Genomic DNA, 21,619 nt, shown 5'->3' on the forward strand with positions numbered 1-21,619 from the left:
AGCCTGTACAGGTCTCAAATGGCCTGACGCCTTGCCTCTAGCACTCTTGTCAACCAGAATGACAGTCCATTCCAGGTTAGGACTTAGCCCCCATGAGATAGTGTTTGGCCGCCCAGCCAACGTCTGGGGCGTGCCAAGGCCAAAGAAACTCAGCGAAATAGAGCACCCCATACTGCTTGACTATTTGTGCGAATTGACAACTAAATTGCGTGTTTTACACCAACAGGTTCACAGCTCCTCTCCGCCAGCCTCTGACGATCCAGGTCACTCCATCACACCCGGCACGTGGGTCTTGGTGCGGAATTTCCAGCGCACAAACAACGGACAGCCGAGGTGGACCGGACCATACCTGGTACTCCTTTCTACGAGATCCGCTGTTCGGGTGGAAGGCAAAAAGAACTGGGTGCACGGGACCCATTGTAAACGGGTCCCTCTGCCCCTTCCATATGACCGGTGGGTCAACGAAGGAATTGCCGACTCCGAGACAGAATCCATACCTCGCTTCATCCCTTTCAGCGATGCACGTTTAAAAGAAACTGGTACCGAAAAGGAGAGTGATCATATTTTACAAGGACTTGTGCCACCGTCTATGCAGTTGGACACTACCGAACCTGAGACATTGTTTGAAGACCACACCGTACCTGGGAAACAACAATATAATCTAAGGTCAAGACAAAGAGACTAATAAAAAAAAAAAACGAATGTGATTTTCCCTTCCCCCAAGAACTATTTTTGATTTTTCAGCTCTCTCACTCTCAGGAAACTTGCTAATTTTTGATTTTCGAACCGCCATCCGGTTCTGCTGCTAGGGTCGCGGTTGAAGTCTGGGGAGTGCAACTGGGGACGTTTAGGTCAACGGTTCTGGTTGGTCCAAGGGAGTTACCCCGGACTGAACAGAGCGCACTCCCTGGCAGAACCAACTTACCACCGCGGGCAGCAACTAGAGGATGGAGTTTCCTAGGGTAAAGAGACCTACCAGACTCACGAACTTTGAAAGACAATTATGCACTGTACTGGCCAAAAGAAGGTTTTTGATAACATGTATTTTAATGTTGTGTAGCATAACGATGTTTTTGACTTGTTATACTCTATTCGTATTCCAAGTTACCTTTTCAAATGACACCCGGCCACCAACTCCTCCTACTATCTCTCCACACTACTTTCACCCTCTACCTGAACACGAATCTGCCAGAAGACTCGAATTTGTAAATAACTCATTCATTCAACTTCTACACCAACACCAGTCCATAATGAACACATCGAACTGTTGGGTATGCGGACTCATGCCGCACACGACTGATAAGGGTATCCCATACTTCATCCTGCCATTCAGTTATTATGGTTCTCTGTGGGCTTTCCAGACCATGTTCCTATTCACCCTAGAACCATACCAGACCCGTTCTACTGAAAGGGATTCCAGTAACAAGGCACTAATAGCAGGGATAAGAAATATGAGTAGAGAGTTCGACACCTATCTTACGATTCCCAAAGATGAACTCACTCCGTACACTCGTTGGAACGTAACTAAATATGGGGTTTACCTGAGTAAGAGCCAGACAGCAAGGAAATCCCGCCCAGTTTGGCTAGTACCCAACCGAGGTCACTTATGTATACAAGGTATCGGCAGGGATCCCAAAGCACAATTAGGAAAGAGTATATGCTCGGAAACATATGTGTTCGCTTCCCGAACTTCCCCTATACTATTAGCAGCCAAAGGCACGTATTTCGTCTGCCAAGACCAAGCTTACACCTGGTTGCCCCCTGACTTCTCAGGTACATGCTTTATCTCGTTTCTGCTGCCTCCCACCTACACGGCCAGAGCAGATTACCATCGGACAAGGACAGCTAGAGGTGTCGTGAGTAAAGACGACACCGCGGGTCAGGAATTCGCTGACTTCGCAAAGGGTTTTCTGCCATTTTGGGGGCCTATGGTGAACAGCAGGAATATTCGCCAGTTATCGAGGATAGTTGAATCCGCCGTGATTACAACGGCCGGAGTCCTTGGCAATTTGACGACCGAACTTCAGTCGGATCGACTTATGACCCTTCAGAACCGAGTTGCCCTAGATATCATACTCGCCGATCGTGGTGGTGTGTGTAGAGTGATCCAATCCAGTTGTTGCATTTTCATCCCTGATAACGCACCGACAGTGTACCAGGCCATCTCTAAGCTACACGAGATATCTGGTTCCCTTCACGTAGAAAAAGGGGACTGGTCCTTACTAGGGTGGTTCTGGGAACTGATCGCTACATGGGGATGGAAAACACTGATCTTCATTGGGATGATCTTAGCACTTCTGTTTATGTTCTGCCTGTGTGTACAGTGCGCTCCCGCACTATGTGGCCTCTGTGCTACCTCATGTGTACGGAAGCCTGTGTCAAGGGACGAACTGAGCAACAGAATAATGCTACAACAGCATCTCCACGAATTCCTTCATACAGATTTAGACTCGGATTAACATGAATTATTGCCTTATATGAGGGCAAAAGGAGGGTCTGTGGTTCTGAAATTCTGGACCCTACTGTTGTCCCGGTATCGAGGTCCGATACCCGTGTCCCGAAACATCAACGTACCATGACGAATTTGGTGTCGACGAACCGATAATGATTAGGACATCATTCCTATGCATTTGCATCATGATCGAGACATGCTAACACCCCCGAATCGTAGTTTCCGTCCCGACCCCTCAGACTCCATTTTGTAAACGGTATCCATCTTGTGTCTTGCCCTCATGATAAGTCAATTAAAGGTCGAGCTTGATCTAAAAGGACACGTCCACCTTCCCTGACTTCCCCTGACCTGTCCCAACTGACTCCCTTGCCTCCAGCCAAACCTGTTTGAGCAGCTCCTCGCCCAGTGGCCAAACACGATAGCATCAATGCACAACATACCACAAACCATTCACCACATACAGATCATGTTTTCTACACACATACGCACCTGTCCACGCTCCCTGTTTATGGCCAGTTTTATGACTAGGAGGTGCCTTCTTTTATTGGGGTTTCACCGATATCTGATGGGAGTTCCGGGCCTGGCTAGGTAATCTATCACGAATTGGACATCTAAAATACGGGCTTGCCTACATGACTTCGCTCCTTTGTATTATTGCAGAAATATGTGTATAGCCATATCATAAACTCAAGAATTCTTGCTTGCAGCTATTATTTTTGTATATAAGGAGAAGGCTGGTTCTGTAAAAACGAACAGTCTCCTGAGAACACATGACCCGTGTTTGTCGTGCTTCTAGGACACCTGTTACTTGGTAGCTGCCAATAAAACTTGATCTCTGACTCGACTAGAAGACTCCGTGTTTCTGTGGTCCGGAACAGGGAGAACTCAGAGGTCTTCGGGTGTTATCCCCTGGCACCAAACGGGTTCCTAAAAACCCGTTACCTCAGTAGAACAACAACATTCTTCTTTGGGTCCAGTCGGTGAAGTTTCACCTCTTCCTTAGGGATGTTATGGAATGTAAAAGGTAGGCAGTGTTATGGACTGGCCTACATGAAAGTGAGTGACGACTTTCAGTAGAAATTAAGCTCTACTTGTAGAACCAGATTGTCTGGGTAAATGTTCAGGTATGGGGGCTTAGATGACAAAGCCTGAAGCTCACTAACCCTCCAGACAGATGTTATTGCCACCAGGATGCCTGTCTTGATGGCAAGGCACCTGAGAGGACAGTTGTGCAATGGCTCAAAATGAGTGCACATCAGAAACATCAGGACGAGATTAAGGTCCCACTAAAGCATGATAAAGGGAGAAGGAGGAATCATTATCTGCAAACCTTACAAGAACCTATGTACAATAGAGAATTTGAAGATGAAATGCTGGTCAGGCAACCACAGAAATGCTATGATAGCAGAAAAATAACCCTTTAAGGTGCCCGGAGCAGAGCCCTGCTGGGCAAGGGAAAGACTAAAGAGAGAACCTGAGAAAGGGAAGCAGAAAGGGGGTCAACCTTGTTTTCTGCACACCTTGCCCCAACAGCAGGCGTATACCGTTTTGGTGGGGATGCCTGGCTGGCAGAATAACACTGCAGACTTCGAGCCGGAGGTCGAAGGCTGTCAACTCTTGTCGCTAGAAGGCTGAGTGTTGACAGGTTTAGGTGGAGAACCCTCCCCTCTTGCATCAACAGACGATTCTCCCGAAGGGCAGCCTGGTCAGAAGACTGATGGCCATGCTCAACAGCTCAGGATACCACCCCCCCCCCCCCCCCCGAAGTCCTGCGCCAGTCCAGAGCCAGATGGATGACTTGAACCCAGTCATTCCTGATCTTCTTGAGAACTCTGGGCACGAGTGGTATTGGCGGAAAGGTGCACAGGTGCCCTGAGCTACACTCAAGACGAAAAGCACCTGCGAGTGGGAGCCGCCTTGGAAACTCCTGCATGCAGAACTGCTAGCGTTGCACGTTCTCGTCAGTGGAAAACAGATCTAACGTAGGCTCCCTCTATTGCAGAAAGAGACCTTGCACCACCTCCGAATGGAGATGCCATTTGTGATTCCCTAGGAATCTTTCACTGAGTTTGTCCGCCCTGATGTTCAGAGAGCCAACCAAGTGTTGAACCACCAGGGAAATACACTGCCGTACCAGCCATGTCCAGAGAAGCAGAGCCTCTTGACAAAGGGTCCACTGCCCCACCCCACGCGGTTTGTTACAGTACCATATAGCGGTGTTGTTGTCCATGAACACCTGCACTAGCTTGATGGAGGGTAGAAAGGATTTTAATCCAATCCGGATCACCAGGAGCTCCAGCAGGTTGAAGTGGAGTGCATATTCCGTCAGAGACCAGAGGCCTCTGATCTCCACCTCGCTCAGATGGCCACCCCATCCCAGGAGTGACGCATCTGTCACCATTATTAGATCTGATTGGGGAAGAGAGAGGGGTCTGCAACAGACCCAATCGCAGTTCGTTAACCACCACTGTAGATCTTTTGCAGTTCCCCACAAGATCTGGACCATGTCAGAGAGATGTCCCTGATACTGATGTCCCTGAAACTTCAGGTCCCACTGCAAAGCCCGCAGGTATTTGTCACCAGCAGGATGCAGGAGGCCATGAGGCCAAGCAGCCTCAGAGTCTGTCACACTGAAATCTAGGATAGAGGCCGAAACATCAATATCACAGCCTGAATATTCGGGACTTGCCGTTCAGAAGTATAGGCCCGTAACTGCGCCATGTTCAGAACAGCTCTAAAGAAAGGGAACGTATGAGAGGGAGTCAGGTGTGACTTCAGCACGTTGATAGTGAACTCCAGCAAATGCAGTAGGTCTGTCGTAGTGAGGAGGTGGGAGATGACAGCCTGGGGAGAGCCCGTCTTCAACAGTGAGTCGAGATGGGGGAAGATTGGCACCCATGATCTCTGCAGATGAGCAGCAACCACCGCCATCAACTTGGTGAACAACCGAGGGGCAGTGGTAAGGCCTAAAGGGAGCACAGTGAACTGAAAGTGCTGGTGGCTCACCGTGGACTGCAGGTAAAGCCTGTGGGCAGGCAGGACGGGAATGTGGAACTACTGCATGTAAGAAAGCACGCGCCGTGTATGTGTCCAATACCATCACGGTAGCTGTGAATAAACCCAAAACATTATTCAACACGGTTAAAGATTTAGCGGGAGCTCAAACCACAGCCCCGGCCCGCCCATTGAATGAAAGGCAATGTCAGGACCTTGCACAATTCTTTTCGGACAAAATTGAGAAACTAATCATTGAAATAGACAGGAACAACGTTGATACCATCACAAAACAAGAGTTGGAGTATACCCCCACTGTTAACCAGACTTTACAACACTGGCCGCCCATTACAATTGATACCCTTCAATCCATCATGAAGACTATCAAATCAGGCTCTCCGCAGGACCCTATGCCTATAAACATCATGAAAGAGCTAGACTCCCCCTCCCTTGAAATTATTGTTGATACCTTAAATTCATCATTGGAGCTCGCGGAAGTACCCAGTCTCTGGAAACATGCCATAGTAACCCCACTCGTGAAAAAACCGACAGCAGACCCTGAAATATTAACTAATTATAGACCCATTTCCCTTCTCCCAGCTTTCTCTAAATGTCTGGAGAGACATGTGCATTCTGCCCTTACCACATTTGCGGAAGAAAATTCCCTTTTCCATCCAACCCAATCGGGATTCCGAGCGGGTTTCTCTACGGAGACCGCCCTGCTGGGAGTTTCAGAAACCATCCGGAAACATCTCGACGACGGTCAAACGGTTGCGCTTATTCTACTCGACTTAAGCGCAGCCTTTGATACTGTGCCGCACAAAAAGCTACTTATCACGCTAGAAAAAAACAGAGTTCGAGGCAATGCCTTAAAATGGATCAAATCCTTCTTGGACCAACGGACCTTCCAGATTGCATCATCTACTGCATGCTCTAGATCGGTCAATTCCCCCCATGGAGTACCGCAGGGATCAATCCTTAGCCCTCTTTTTTTTAACCTTTACCTAAGACCCCTGGCTGACTTAGTGGAAAAATCTGGACTAACATTCATGACGTATGCAGATGATTCTCAGATCATCTTCAGACTGTCAGAATCCCACCCATCCTCTCCGTCTCTGCTAAAACAAGGTCTCCAGAACATCTTCAACTGGATGACTGTGAACCAGCTGAAATTAAACGGAGACAAGACGGAGATCCTCTTGATGGGTAAACAGCCCGATTTATGGAATGCCTTACATTGGCCTTCCCAGATGGGAAATCTTCCGACACCAGTCTCCCATGCTAGGAACTTGGGGGTAATCCTGGACAACGCGTTGTCCATGAAGCAACAGGCCAGCAAAGTGGTTGGACTCTGCTTCCCCATCCTAAGATGGCTCAAAAAGATACTATGGATGCTGCCCAGCTCTATGCAGAAAACAGTAGTCAACGCCTTAGTTACATCCCGGCTTGACTACGGGAACATCTTATATCTAGGTGCCAATAAAGGAATAATAATGAGACTTCAGAGGATACAAAATGCGGCTGCCCGAATTCTTTGTCAAATACCTAAAAATACCCACGTGTCCCCTTACTTGCGTAAACTTCACTGGCTCAGAGTGGAAAACCGCATTAGATTCAAGGCCTTAAACTATATGTTTAAAATAAAAGCAGGCACTGCACCAAAATACCTTCAGGCATTAGTCCATCCTTAAATCCCAAAAAGAAACTTGCGGTCACTCTCAGCAGCAACGTATTGTGTGCCCAGATTCAAGCTCTCCAGAATGGGAGGGAGATCCTTTGCCCATCAGGGTCCATCCATATGGAACACACTACCCCTCCATATACGCAAAGAGGAGAGCTACTCCAAGTTCAGGAAAGAAATAAAAACCTGGTTGTTCGATCAATAATCCTGAAAGACCTAGGTGATCGTTCCCCACTTTCTGTGCTGTGTATTCTTGGCGCCGGGAAACCCTTTTGGGTAGCTGTTGCGCCTTACAAGTTTATTAAATAAATAAATAAATAAATAAAACTATGAATCCTCCAACGTCACCGTCCAATCTCCTGATTCCAGGGTAGACAAAACCTGAGCGAGTGTAACCATTTTGAATTTCTCCTTCTTGAGGAAGCAATTGAGAGGGCACAGGTCTAGGATAGGACAAAGGCCTCCATCCTTCGTGGGCACCAGAAAGTAGCGGGAATAGTAACCACAACATACTTCTGCTGTTGGCAACCTCGCTATGGCTCCTTTGGCCAAGAGAGCCATCACTTCCTGGTGGAGCAAAGACAGATGGTTCTCCGTCAGCCTGTTGCAAGCAGGTGGCATGGGCAGTCTTGAAGGGGAGGTAGCCCCTCCGGTCAATCTGCAGAACCCAGTAGGCCGATGTTTTAGACGACCAGTGGTGCAGGTAATGGCAGATCCGGCTGCCCATAATGGTAAGGGGGCAGACTATAAGGGCTTGGAGGCTGCGACTGCCAGGGGGTGGTGGACTGGCTCCACCTGTGGCTGGCAGACCCACAAGGCCTGTGGGTACCGTGTCCTAGGCACGCAGAATTTGTGAAGCTTGCACATGGTGGTGGCTCTGCAGGTAGAGACATAGCTGGAAACCTCTTCCTTGGCCACTAAAAGAGCGAATGGCAGATTGGGTGGGGGGGAGGGGGGCCATGCAAAGTCCCAAGGACCTGGCTGTAGCCCTTCTGTCCTTAAAGCGCTCCTGCACTAAATCAGTCTTGTCTCCGAAGATACAGGAACCATGAAAGGGCATGTCCATATGCGATGCTTGAACATCCGCAGACAAGCCAGTTGTTGTCAGCCAGGCGTAACGCCGTAAGGTCATAGTCGATGAAATCCCTTGGTCCAGCGAGTTGGTGGTATTCAGTCCACAACAGAGGGTGAACTTGGCTGCATCACTCCAGTCGGCAACAGGCTGGGAGAGGACGGCTCGGGCCTCCTCCTGGACCATTGGAAGCATCTGCACAACCATATCTCAGAGCGTGGGAGTAACGGCCAAAAAGGCATGCAGTATTCACCGACCAAAGGGCAAGGCTTGTGGAAGAAAACATCTTCTTCCCTAAGGTGCCCAGCCTCTTGGATTTCTATCAGGGGTTGCGAATGAGAAAGCGCCATGGGAGGTGGCGGTTTGGACCAACAAGCTCTCCGGGATATGGTGTTGGAAGGCAGTGTTCCCTGGAGCGGGACGGTGGTGGCAGGCAATCGTCCTGTTCACAGGAGCCCCTGTGCTGGGCTTGGACCATCTCTCAAGCAAGACGTCTGTAAGGACTTCATTAAAGGGGAGAAGTGGTTCTGAGGTGAAACCCCCGGCTGAAGCACCTCTGTCAAGATGTAATCTTGACTGCAAGAGAGGGCAGGTTAAGGTCTGGGTCCTCTGCTGCCCTCCTCACCACCATTGCGAATGACGCTCCCTCCTCTGTAGCACTGTAGGGGGACAAAGCATGCAAGTATCTGAATTAATGTCCAGTCAGTACGGTTCAGGCTTCGGCCTTGAAGGCATGGCTCTAGTCGGTGTCGGGCGACGCCCATCTGCTCTGTGTCGGTGTCAGAATCAGAATGGGGGGATGGCGTCACCAGTGCAGGGAGCGTCGTCATCAGAACCGGCGTTGGGGAAGGTTGAGGTGGCACGACGGGCGCTGGTCTAGATCCATCCGTGGCCCCAAGGGGCCCGACTGGCACCAGGGGGAGACCTGACAGCGTGGATCTAGTTGGGCCACCCCCAAACCTGCAGGTGCCTGAAGGCACCCGGGTGGGAACGGGACGCCAAATATGAGGCACATGGCCTCATTAAACTTGTGAAGTTGAGTGGTGGTTGCATCAGCTCTAAGAAACTCGCGGAACCACAGAGTAGACCCAGGAGCTGGCTCAACCCAGCATCGAACATCGATGCTCACTCAACTCATTGGCCAATGGACGAAGTAAAGTCAAAGACCTATTCGGCTTCTTGGTCTTCTTATGAGGAGACTTAGCAGAATGACCCGACAACAATGAATGCGAGTACGATTTTGGACACCATGACCATTCCCGGCGCCTTCCTCTCAACCAGCACTGAAATGTTCGCATCGCTTCATGTTAAGCTGCCATTAGCTTGAGGGATCGGTCCCTCAAGGCCTTCAGGTTCATGGGGCAGCAATCAGAGCAGGCCTTCAGATTGTGGTCGCACTTGAGGCACCGAAGACATACATGGAGCGGGTCCGTCACAGACATCAGGCGATGATAAGTGCTGCAAGGTTTGAAGGCAGCTTTTCGAGATGACACTCCTGCCACACCAGGAGAAGCATCCCAAAAACACTTTGACAAAAGTCAAAAAATGACTAATGGGTAGCTTTATTCAAATCTGCGCTGACTGGCGCAGAAAGAAAAGAACTGATGTCAGCATGCTGGGGTGGCGCCTATATAGGAACCGCACATGTCACTTCCAGAACAGACAATGCCACACGGGGCAATCAACACCACTTAAAAGTATGCTGGGATACTGCTCATGAAAACTTTCAAGATCCAGTCGGACGACTGGGCATAATTCTAAGATGAGAAATCTACTTCTAGAAGTCTGTATCAGATACTATTTTTTTTTTACTTTTCATCTTTATGCCACTCATTATGCAACTAATGTAGTGACTTTCCCTGGTGATCAAAACCAACTGAAAGGAATAAGAGGAATCAAAGTCAGTGGCTGCAAGTGCTGGAGATATGCAGACAATCCGAAATCTCAACACTATATCAACCTGAAAAAAAAATACGAGCAAAGTCAGGCTACATCTGCTCGCATCTGAATCCTTCCAGGGTGCACGAAGGAACTAGAAAGACGGTAATAGGCTGTTTCCCTGGTCCAAACATGTGAGCAGGATGGGTAACAAATAGGAACAGGTTCTAAAAGCTGATTTGTTTCCACATAAGAAAATGCTTTAAATTAATCGACTGCTCTCACTCTTGTGCGTCATGAAGATCGAAAAATAATCATTGGTGCCTGACAGCCATGAGTTGGTAGCAACAGCTGTCTTTCAAAGTATTAAAACGTATCAAGAGATTACACAGGCAAATCCTTCAATACTTCTTGCTCCCTAAACCATGTCGGCTCCAAGCAGCTGGATGAGTTGCACTGCATTAGTTTCTCTTCTCTGAACGGTCGGGTAGGCACATTTGATGCTGATCCAAGGGCAGTAGGCTGGGAAAGCATCGCCACTCATGCTTTTGATTTTGTGCAGCAGATCTGTGGGTTATGCAAGTCCCACTATGCATACTTGACACACAGGAACTGGGAAGGACGGTAGGCTTTATGTTGGGGCACCATGTTCTTGACAACAAAAATAATAGTACGTACGCTTATGGCTACATATGGTGTGTCGATTGTGCCACTCATGCAGCAGAAGATCTAATTGGGGTTCAAAGTAATCGGCATTAAGACACCCTGACTTTCTGAAGATTTGGAGCCAGTACCAGAATATTACCATTTTTACCTGTTATTTGTTCCTAAAGGCAGGATGTTGGCCGGTCTCCAACATGCCCACTGATTTATGGTGTTCCAAATATGGCTCATGTATTCACCTAAAACTGGCAACTTATATATTTAGTGGTAACTAACCATTACAGACACTAAAGTTTAACAGCAGCAAGAGCGCGCACAGTTTGCGTGTTGTTCACAAGATTATATGAGCTGTGAGCGACTCTTCTTAAATTCCACATTTCTTTTACTTCCAAGAGCTAATAAACCATCAAAATGAAGGTCTATTGCAGTAGAAGTGCGCAGTACAGCTTATCTTTTACTTGCATAATTGCATAACACCCTCTGAACTGAAAGCAGTCTCTTAGTCAAGGCTTTAAGGTGGCCGGGGCGGGTCCTCAATAGCCCCAGGCGCGGTTATAGTTAAGGACATTGAAGCGAGTCCCCGTCAGACCTTACATTGGTGTCCTAAACCTAAATGGTAAAAACACTGACCGATTTCGTAAAAATGAATGTAAAAAACGTTAATGTAATGCAAATCAGTTCCTCTTTAGCCCCGTGAGCCCAATGGGTGTTGCGCGCCTGTGCCTAAGTGTGTTATCCGAAAGGTAGCACGCGCTACACCGAGGGGAGAGGTGCTTGGTTGTAAGCGTGTGACGCTGCGCTTGCACCTGCCATGGCCGTGAGGTTGACCTTTTGGCCGTGAGGGTGACCTTTCTGAGAAAAACTCAACACGGTAACTTGTATGTTTGGTCTGATTAATGACGACGCACATAGCTGGAATTGACAGTGCTGCTTCAAGCAATATGCCAAAGGTCACACAAGTTATAGCCACAACACTCAATCTTGATGTTCTAGTTTCGTATGTCTCCTAAAAGACACACATTGCTTCAGGAGTTTTTTTAAAAAAATGCTTTTCTTTAAAAAGCAGAAAAGATGGCAACAACATAATTTAAACAAAACTTTTTTTTAAATCGTTTTGAAAGGTAGGACTTTGTTATTTGTGGTAGCCAAAAATGACGTGAAGATGACGCACTCTAGAAGAATAACCGATTATGAGATTCTCTCAACAACACACTTCTCGCTGGTTAAACGTCCCTAAAACACAATCGATACGCTAAACTTTCATTTTTCCAGTGTGCTGTGCCACAAGAAGACACGCTACTTCCGTTTGTTTACTGAACAACGTTTTCTATTTTAATCTGCCATCATTTTCTATTTTGTCCCGTACAAATAACACTAAAACAAATCATAATAAAGTAGAAAACTAATTTTAAAAAAATCAAAAGGTAGACACATACCTACCTCCTCCTACTGCTATAACAAAAAAGTCTAAATCCTTCCCTCTTCTATCCCTCCACTATCCTTTTCAATCCAAACAGAATAACATGTCAACCTCTCAAATTAATTTCATATTTCACTATACTAATCCACCATTAATCCTTCTATAGGCTCCAGAGTAGCGTGCTGCTTGCCAAAAAAGAGCTTAAACACCTCATCGGGGTAGCAAGCGCTATATGAATGCACCTTTTTTTACCTCTTCTATCCCTCCGCTATCCTTCTTAATCAAAATATCTGACTAACATATCCACTACTCAAATTACTTTCATATTTCACTATATTAATTCACCACTAATCCTTTATGGGTTCCGGAGTAGCGTGCTACTCGCTGAAAGAACACTTAGACGCCTGGTCTGGGGTAGTAAGCACTATATAAATGCAATTACAATACAATAAATACATGTCTAATTGGGCGTCCAAGAAATGGTTCTCCTGTATGGAGTCTCGATGGTACTTACAGAACTGCAGAAAGAAGCCGCCTGACTCACTGTGACAGCCCACGCAAAGCACGTTTCCACCCACAGTAAAACATGCACCTACCATTCTGCGATTCTACAGCTCAGTTAATCTGGTTTTAGCTAGAAACTGTAATCTCTAGAAAACTGGAGGAAGATAATCTGCGAATTCATTTTGACTGTAATGCAGCTTCTTGGCTTTGTGATGCTGTGTGCTGCACACTGTACACTTCCGCGTCTGGTACTGAATGTCTGCGCCTCTTGCCCCGCCCCCAGTCTATCCCAGCAAGCTCACCATTGTCTAGATGCGCTGAGCGAGAGGCCTGACGCCCTGCATAGCCATACGAGTGTCGAAAGGCGCAGTACTTCACAATTGTAAACTAAAAGAGAGAGCTAAAGAAAGCAATACAAATGTATCACTAGAGAAAGCAATACTATCCCAAGTAGAAGCAACTATAAACAACATGAATTTAGGGTTAGAGCATTATAATGATAGAAGTTAGAAATGTAGGCGAAAACATGTTAGAAAAGCATCTTGGGATGCATAAGGAGTGGAGATGTAAATACCCAGGCTGCAGAATGCAATATTACCTTCCTTTTCAGAGTTTTGCACCTCGGAGGGGGTATTGTTGTGTTTTGGGTATTTCCAGGCTGCTCTGTTTTTTGTTGAAGAAGGGAGAAGTGTTGTGTGATTGCACTATGAGCGGAGTGAATACGCTTCTGTCATGCCGTGGTGTGTATGGGACGTTGGGCCGGCTCAGCTCCATGTCTGAGACGATTGTACTGGAGGCAAAAAAGTGCCTCAGGGAAGGACTGAGCCAAAGAGATCTGGAGCTCCTGGTGGGGTAGAATACTAAAACCATGATTTATTGTATTCATTCATGCTGTTCCTGTAACTGGCTTGGAAGAATAAAGTCACTTAAATACATTAACAATGCGAGACAATCATTTCTCTTAACAGGTACAATGAAGCCAATATGCTGCAATACTTCGAGTATTGTGGGATTTTCCAGCACAAATTCCACCAGGTATTATTTGGCTAGATTTGTAAGGAGGGAAAAAAGCAAACGTTGGACATTGCTTGCAATCGAGATCTAACTGTACACTCCTATTGTGCCCGAAACAGTACTTGAGACCCTATAGGAACGAGGAGCTACGCTTCTTCGTGGAAGCCTTAATGGAGGGAAAATCCAAGGGCAGAATGGGCATGAAAGGGATCATCCCATTTAGCAATACGGGATGGCTCAGATGGGCATTTGTATAAATCAGCAAATGGAACCTCAACTAGCTCTGCTGTTAGAAAGCTACGACCCACTAGCCCAACCGCCAAATAACTGCAGTCTCAATGTATCAAAAGGTCTTCTTAAGAATGGCCTTATAATGCATATTTGTCCTGGCCTGGACTGCCAGGAGAACCATGGCAGACATGGGCAGGATAATGGATCAACTGCCCCTATGTGCAGGAAGAGCATTTCTTGAATGTCACGGTCATTGTTTTTTGTATGTCAGAGCAAAAGACAAATGTATACCGAAAAAGACTTACCTGAATCCCACTGCCTCGCCACTCTTCTGGCTCCACTGCAGGCACAGGGTCCCGGGCTGCCCTGCGGCCAATCCTGATGCTGCTCTCACAGCAAGAGAGCAGCCATAGGAATTGCTTTAGCAACCTCAATTTGCACTCACAGGGAGACTGGGAGCGTGTGCCTGCTGTCTCAAACCCGGCAACTCAGCTCGGGTTGGAGACAGCTTCAGCGTGCATGACAGTTTGGCTGTCCTCAGAATGCCGGCCAAACCATCATGCGCACTGATAACAGTGCCCACCACTCCCCTCAGTGCCTGTCGTCCCCTTGCCCCACCCCCAGGGCTTTAAGTGGGCCGGGTACTGCTAGTGCTCAAAACTGGCTGTTCTAAAAAGCAGGTGCTGAGTTGGGTTCCTATTGGGCTCTCCATTTTTGCCCTCATCCTCAGGATGAAAACAAAAATCTTACCTCTGCAGCAGTACCACCCTTCACTGTCTTTGATGTAACTTCAAAGAAACTTGTTATATTTCTTTCACAGTCTCTTAATTTCTGAACTGAAGCAGTTTCATGTTATATATAACGAAGCTGTAGTTGTTGCTTATTTATCTCTTGCAACTAACAACCATAGGGGATCAATAGTCCTGGCTTGTAGGTGTAATGTTACTTGTTGTAATATATACCTGGTTGCAATGATAGAAGCTGCAAAATACCAGACAGGCGGCACGCTATACTAAGCACAGATTTTCAGCTTACGTGTTTTAAGTCACGCCCTAATTACATTGACCACGCCCCCTTGAGAGACAACCTCGTTTTTTCATCCCACGTAAAGCCCTACCCGTCCCCAAGACCCCATGTTAGGAGGGAAATAAAACTATAATAAACATGGTTTATTATACTTTTATTTTTCAAGTTTCACAGCTGCTGCTTCAGGGGGGGTGACGCTCCTCCGCCAAAGCGGAGGAGCTGCTGCTGCCTAGCATGTTACTCTTTCATTCATTGGTTTGCATTTAAATTGTATCATGTTGTACTGTGCCATTTATATCGCGCTTACTAACCCCCATATGGGAAGCCATATGGGAAGCCAAAGAGCCTGTATAAGTTAGTAGCATGTGACAAAATAGGGTATGTAGTTAGTAATGTTGTTTTAGTATTGCACTTATGTGAGAGGTGTTTCCATTTCGTGTGTGATGACCACCTAGGTGCGGTTATCATGTTATGGAATGCAGCACCTAGCAGTGCAGTTAGTAAAAGGAGTGTGAGGGACAGAAATGCTAACGTCATTGATAGTTGCTAAAATGTAATAATCATTTTTACATGCGACTTTGAAAACATAAAAATGTTATACACTTTGCAATATTTTATGAGCGTTGTAGAAGTATTGGTATATGGTCTTTGAAGAAATGTGGTGAACCATTTATTCTTCTGATAATTTGTTTAACACTCTTATTTGGGTTCTTCAAGTTTTCCTAATTCATTTATAATTTGCCTAGCTGACTTGAATAGCTGGATTTTCACCCAGGGCCTCTTTGTTGCTGCTGTAAAGGTGAGAGTGGATAAAGCAAGCGAGCCAGGACTGGAATATGGTTGCTTCAAAAAGTCATTGCTCTCTTTTGAGGCCTTTCTGCAGGTCTAAGGTAAAACTCACCTTCACAATATAGGCACAGCGGAAGTACATGACAGGAGAACTGATCATAACAGGTTTGAATGTAATAAACTCTTCCATCTTAGCAGGGCTACTGAGATGATTTTGTGTAAAAAATGTGTCGTCAAAACAGGAAGGCCCAGCTATGAAAAAATGTGGAGGTTCAGCCTTCCAACATTGTAGTTTTATGGGAGCTGTACAGAGAGCAGTTTTAAGTTTCATCCTCTCTGGGTTTGGTGCTGGGCCTGAAATAAAGTGCAGGTGGTCACAGGGCGGTGAAGGAGTGTATTTGTAGGGGTGTACTGTGGCTAAAAGCATCCTTCATGCAATCCAGTACATTCAGAAAGGAGTTGGGGCGCTCAGCAGACATAGCGGAATTAGTGAATATTAGGCGCCTGCAACTACTAGTATTTTGATAACTACCCAAAAACCAAAAGTTATAAATATATGTCAGCACGGGAAAGATTCCGAATATCAAACTCATTTTGAATGTTTAAAAAACACTAGCTTCGAGCTCAGACTTTAGCTGCAATGCAATTGCCTACTCTACACATGCAGTTACGTGACCCTGAAATTACCACAGCACTTGCACACAAAATGAAATGCCAGCTGCTGCCATGTGAAAATCAGCTTTACATGTTGCAGGCATGTGACCTACAGCAAATCTGCAGCGAAGGAATAGCAATACATCCATCCACAGACTACCCACCCCTGGCCACAGGAACGTTTTCCATACCTAAATTTCATTCCAGGCTCCTTCGAGTTGGTATCACTCGCCGGGGGGACGTTTTGCACCGACAACTGTCCCAGACTCCGTGCCACCATCGCCACCGCCCTGAATTTGGTGCGGGCCGCCATGCTCGGACTGCTGGCATTTTGCCTGTTTAACCGATCTTCGGCACTCCTAGTTTTTAAACTGTGCTCTGAGCAGGCGAAAGAAACCTGCATGTTGGTGTGATTCCCTCTTTTTAGCTGTTTTGGGCTATTAGAATCGTGAGTCCGCCCGTTTTCGTCGACACTGCGCCACCTCGGCGACTACTTTTCTTCTTCCTAGAAGTTGGTGCTCAAGCGACGAATTGCGAGGTTTTCTCCACAAAACACTTTTAAAGGCGCGGTAAAGCCCACATTTTTAGGCTGTCACTTGATCAGCTCTGCTGTCTTGCCTCCGGTGGATGAGAAAAAAAATGAAATCCACGGCTCCCCGCAGTTAGGTAACTTGCTCACACAAACGCGTGCAGATGAACAGCAGCTAACAGAGCTCTGTGATTTCCTAGAGTACATTGCATAAGCCTTTTCCCTTCTTTTGATCCCATGGATCTATTCTCGGGGGGTCGGGAGTTCCCCTTTATGCCGTTGACCCCTCTATTCGCGGTGAGGCCGTGTCTGAGTCACCGTGTCATTCTGTGTAGAGTTCAAGTAGCTCAGTCTGCAGCATCGCCCCGGGCGCCAGTTCCTCCAAACATCGTCTGCAGGTGTCTTGGGAGCGATGTAATCAATCAAACGTCACATTCGATCAGGCGTTACAATTGTCAACACGGACGTCCAAATCCCGGCACGTTTAAGCAGCATTACGAATTAAATCAGGAGGATCAGCGCAGATCACACGATGTTTAAGGCATGTACCAGGTCAGTTCGGAACTCTCCCACTTTCCCCTCCAAGGCTGCATGCAGAGCGTAGATTCTCCACGCGCCGGTGCACGAGCTGCTCTTTCTCTCTCCCGGCAGACCGAACAGGAGGGAATCTCTCAAGTCGCGAGCACAATACACCTCCACGGGCGCCACGTGACCCACGAGGCATGCCCGAGTCAATTAGGTGACCAGTCAGCTGTGCGGCGGGCGAAGAGTCAGCAATCCATTATTTACCAAGCGCGCAGGCACGGACGCGGCTCCCGCCGAGGATTACAGCACAGGCAGGTATTGCTCTTGGTGTATTTTTTTCTCTCAATCTGATGTAGTGACCAGCGGCTGGCACGAGAAAGAGCCGTAGCGCTTGTTACCGGAAGGAGATGCATATTATTAATTTGACGTGACAGAAAGTACGGGGGCATTGATAAAGGGGAGGGGCAGTTACAATGATTGAAACTGAAGCAGTGCAATGTATGTTGTTATAGCTGGTTATTCTCTCAGGGTGAATATATAACGTGTCCTAAGAGTGCATCTTTAATGTTCTATCTCGTGGCTAGGTAGGGAGCGCATACGGTGTTTGCAGGAATTAGCACCGGTCCGGTGCATAACAACAAAAATGATCATGTTGGTCCATGATATGTATGTGTGTATGTATGTATGTGTGTATGTGTGTATGTGTGTATGTGTGTATGTATGTATGTATGTATGTATGTATGTATATATATATATATATATATATATATATATATATATATATATATATATATATATATATATATATATATATAATGTCAACTTAACTAGAATGCCCCTGTAACCTTTGTTTTTTGTGTGAAAAAAATATATACACACACACACACACACACATATATGTGTGTGTGTGTGTATATATATATTTTTTTAAACACATTAAAAAAAAGGTTACAGGGGCATTCTAGTTAGGTTGACATTTTACCCACACAAAGCCATAGAAATTAAGCAGTTATAATTATACTTCTAGTTAGTGCTTGAACTGGGTAAAAAAAAGAATGCAGGTACTCTGTACCAGAGTGCCTTGCTTGTTTCTGAGAAGTGCTGGTACTCTCCAATTAAAAGTTTTACATGTCTTTTGAGAAGTGCCAGTACTCTCCCTCTCAAAATAAAAAAAGTGCTTGTACTCAGTACCGGCCCATTTAAAGCACTGCTAGTTCTACATATGTTATTAAAGTATGACTTGTGGCTTAAATTTACTTAACAGCGCAATTTCTAGTTTCTTCAGATATGTAGAACTATAACTGCTGAATTTCTATGGTTTTATTTAGGTAAAATGTCAATCCTAACTAACGTCAGAGTAACCTTTGATTTTTCATGTATTTCTATCTTTTTTTTTTACATAAAGTAAAGTGAGTGAGGTTTTTTTCTCTCCAATTGGACTTTGGATCCATGGATACCAGCATATCCGCAGAGGATCTGTGTCCATAGATGTCTATACATTTCTTTGTTTATTAACTCTCAAACTACTGAACAGAACAAGGTCTCTTTCTGGACCAAGATTCTGCACAATTTGGTGTAATTTTGTTCAGAGATTCAGGCTGTAGAGGTGTCCAAAAACTGCCATAGACATTGCATGGGGAAAAAGCGTTTTGGTCCCCCCATTTTCTTGGCCCTGCTTCACGAATCACCCAGAAACTTCCCAGACAGCAGCTCAAATAACTTGCGTACTACTTTTGAAAATTTTGTGAAGATTCCTCAAATGGCGCCAAAGTTATTAGAAAAGCAAAAAAAGCTTTGTTACGGGAAAAGTTGGTCCCAACTATAACTACCAACTGGCTATCGCCAGTAGGAGATATATGCTCAAATTAATTTCATATTTCACTATACTAATTCACCACTTATCCTTATGGGTTCCGGAGTAGCATGCTACTCGCAGAAAAAGGGCTTCAATACCTCATCAGGAATAGTAAGCGCTATATAAATGCAATTACAATACAGTATATATATATATATATATATATATATATATATATATATATATATATATATATATATATATATATATATATATATATATATATGTGTGTTCTGCAACAAAATAAATCACGTTGCACTCGCCAGGGAATTTCCAACGATTTATTCATCAGCACCTCACTCCACCTACGTGTTTCAACCACACAGGTCTTGGTCATGGTAAACAATTTTAGTGCATTATTCATTTCTATTTAAATACCTGTCTCCCACATTATCCATTTATTTATTTATTAAATTTGTAAGGCGCAACAGCTACCCAAAAAGGGTTTCCCGGCGCCGGGCGGACTAGGTGCAAGTTATGGCGGCAGTAGGTAAAGTTATTGGTTAAATAACCAGGTCTTAAGGGATCTGCGGAAGCGTGTGTAGATGGTTTCTTTGCGGATGGCGGGGGAAGAGCATTCCAGAGTGACGGGCCTAGATCTGCAAAAGATCTTCCACCCATCCTGGAGAGTTTGAATCTGGGTACTGTGAAGTTTTCTTGAGTTGAAGACCGTAGATGACGAGTGGGAGCATAGGGGCTGGCAAGGGATTGCGGATACTGTGGTGCCGTACCCATTTTGATTTTGAACATATAGCTCAGGGCTTTGAACTTAATAAGTTTCTCTACCCTGAGCCAATGTAAGTCACGGAGGTAGCCAGAGATGGGAGTGGCTTTGGGAACCCTGAAAAGTAGTCTTTGCTGCAGAGTTCTGTACCAGCTGTAGTCTTTGGGTCACTGCCTTGTTGGAACCTAGATAAAGGACATTTCCATAGTCCAGCCGTGAGATGATGAGGAAATCGACCACTGTGTTCTGGGTGTCACCTGGCAGCATCCAGATGATCTTCCTAAGCCATTTCAGGATGGTAAAGCATACGGCTGTAACCTTGACTGCTTGAAGGTGCATGTTCAGGGAATCGTCAATAGTTAACCCCAGATTACGGACATGGCTGGAGGGCACCCATCTCGGCAGGCCAGTGTAGCGAGCCCCAAAGATCTTTCTTTTTACCATGGATCAAGACCTGGGTCTTTTCACCATTTAATTTAAGGTGGTTGTGATTCATCCATGTTGCGATTTTCCCTAGGCCCATCTGAAGGAGAGATGTTGAGCCGGGGTCAGTGATAGAGAGAGAAAAGATGATCTGGCAGTCATCGGCGTAAGTGAAAAGAGTCAGGCCGGCCTATTCGGCTATATCAGCTAGAGGCCTGACGTATAAGTTAAAAAGCAAAGGACTAAGGATGGAGTCCTAGGGTACACGGTAAGGTGAAGAGTGAATGTTGGAATTAGCCGTGGCAGAGAAGATTTGAAAAGTGCAGTTGGCTAAAAAAGAAATGATCCAATCCAAGGCTGAGCCATGCGATTAGGAGGCCTTGTGGGAGTGGTAGTTCATATTCTATTCTTACAATTACAGTGATCATTCTCAAAGAATAGTACAATATTAAGTGGAATATTGAAATGCGTTTTTCGGTCACAATACCACAATAGGTCTAGTAATAGTTTGAGTAACCATATTTTGTACTGTTATTAGATGAATTCTAATTACAATTTTGAAAGTTAGAGAGTTTGGTGCGACTAAGTGTCCAATATTAGTTTAAATAACAATATTTTGTACTGTTTTTAGATGAATTCTATTTTCAATTTTGGAAGTTAGAGAGTTTGGTGCGACTAAGTGCCATCCCATGCCCACTGAGATTCATCCCCTACCTCTCTTCCGGTTTAGTGCCAGACTTCACCATTGGGGTAATCATAAACCCCTTCTTTTAGTATGCCGGGGTAGTCCACCCCCGACGTGTGCACCAGCTGTGAGAAGTGCGCCCTTCGCCTTTGGACTATTTTTGGTGATTGGTGATATATATATATATATATATATATATATATATATCAAAGTCGAACTCCTGCTACTTCCTACACTCGGCGGCGGCGGAGACTCAGACCCCACAGCTCTTCAGGCAAGATGATTTTATTTTCTGCTACAACCCACGGACGACGCGTTTCGGACCACGAGAGCCCTTGTTCACATGCGGTTAGGTACTGCGCCATTAATTTTTTATATGTGCAAATGTGTGTTTGGTAACCACCCACCTTCACTTTACTCAGGTCACATGGCATTAGTCATAGAAAACAGACTCCCCACAAAAAACAGCCTTCCTGATAAAAACATTTATACCTTACCCG

At 45.8% G+C, this 21,619-nt stretch overlaps 1 protein-coding gene across 4 annotated transcripts in view; it reads right to left on the reverse strand.

Annotated features, from left to right (window-relative positions):
- The window catches only part of KCNAB2 (potassium voltage-gated channel subfamily A regulatory beta subunit 2), a 1,353,173-nt gene that overhangs the window by 415,065 nt on the left and 916,489 nt on the right, over positions 1 to 21,619 (reverse strand). The window contains exon 1 of one of the 4 annotated variants that reach the window (XM_078642624.1): positions 16,570 to 16,781. The exons of the other annotated variants lie outside the window; for them this stretch is intronic. Coding sequence (XP_078498750.1) covers positions 16,570 to 16,781 — 212 coding nt within the window. Of the gene's footprint in view, positions 1 to 16,569; positions 16,782 to 21,619 lie in introns of those variants that run through there. 4 annotated transcript variants of the gene reach the window in all.

This window comes from Lissotriton helveticus, chromosome 5_1 (genome assembly GCF_964261635.1).
Source record: "Lissotriton helveticus chromosome 5_1, aLisHel1.1, whole genome shotgun sequence".
Taxonomy (NCBI): domain Eukaryota; kingdom Metazoa; phylum Chordata; class Amphibia; order Caudata; family Salamandridae; genus Lissotriton; species Lissotriton helveticus.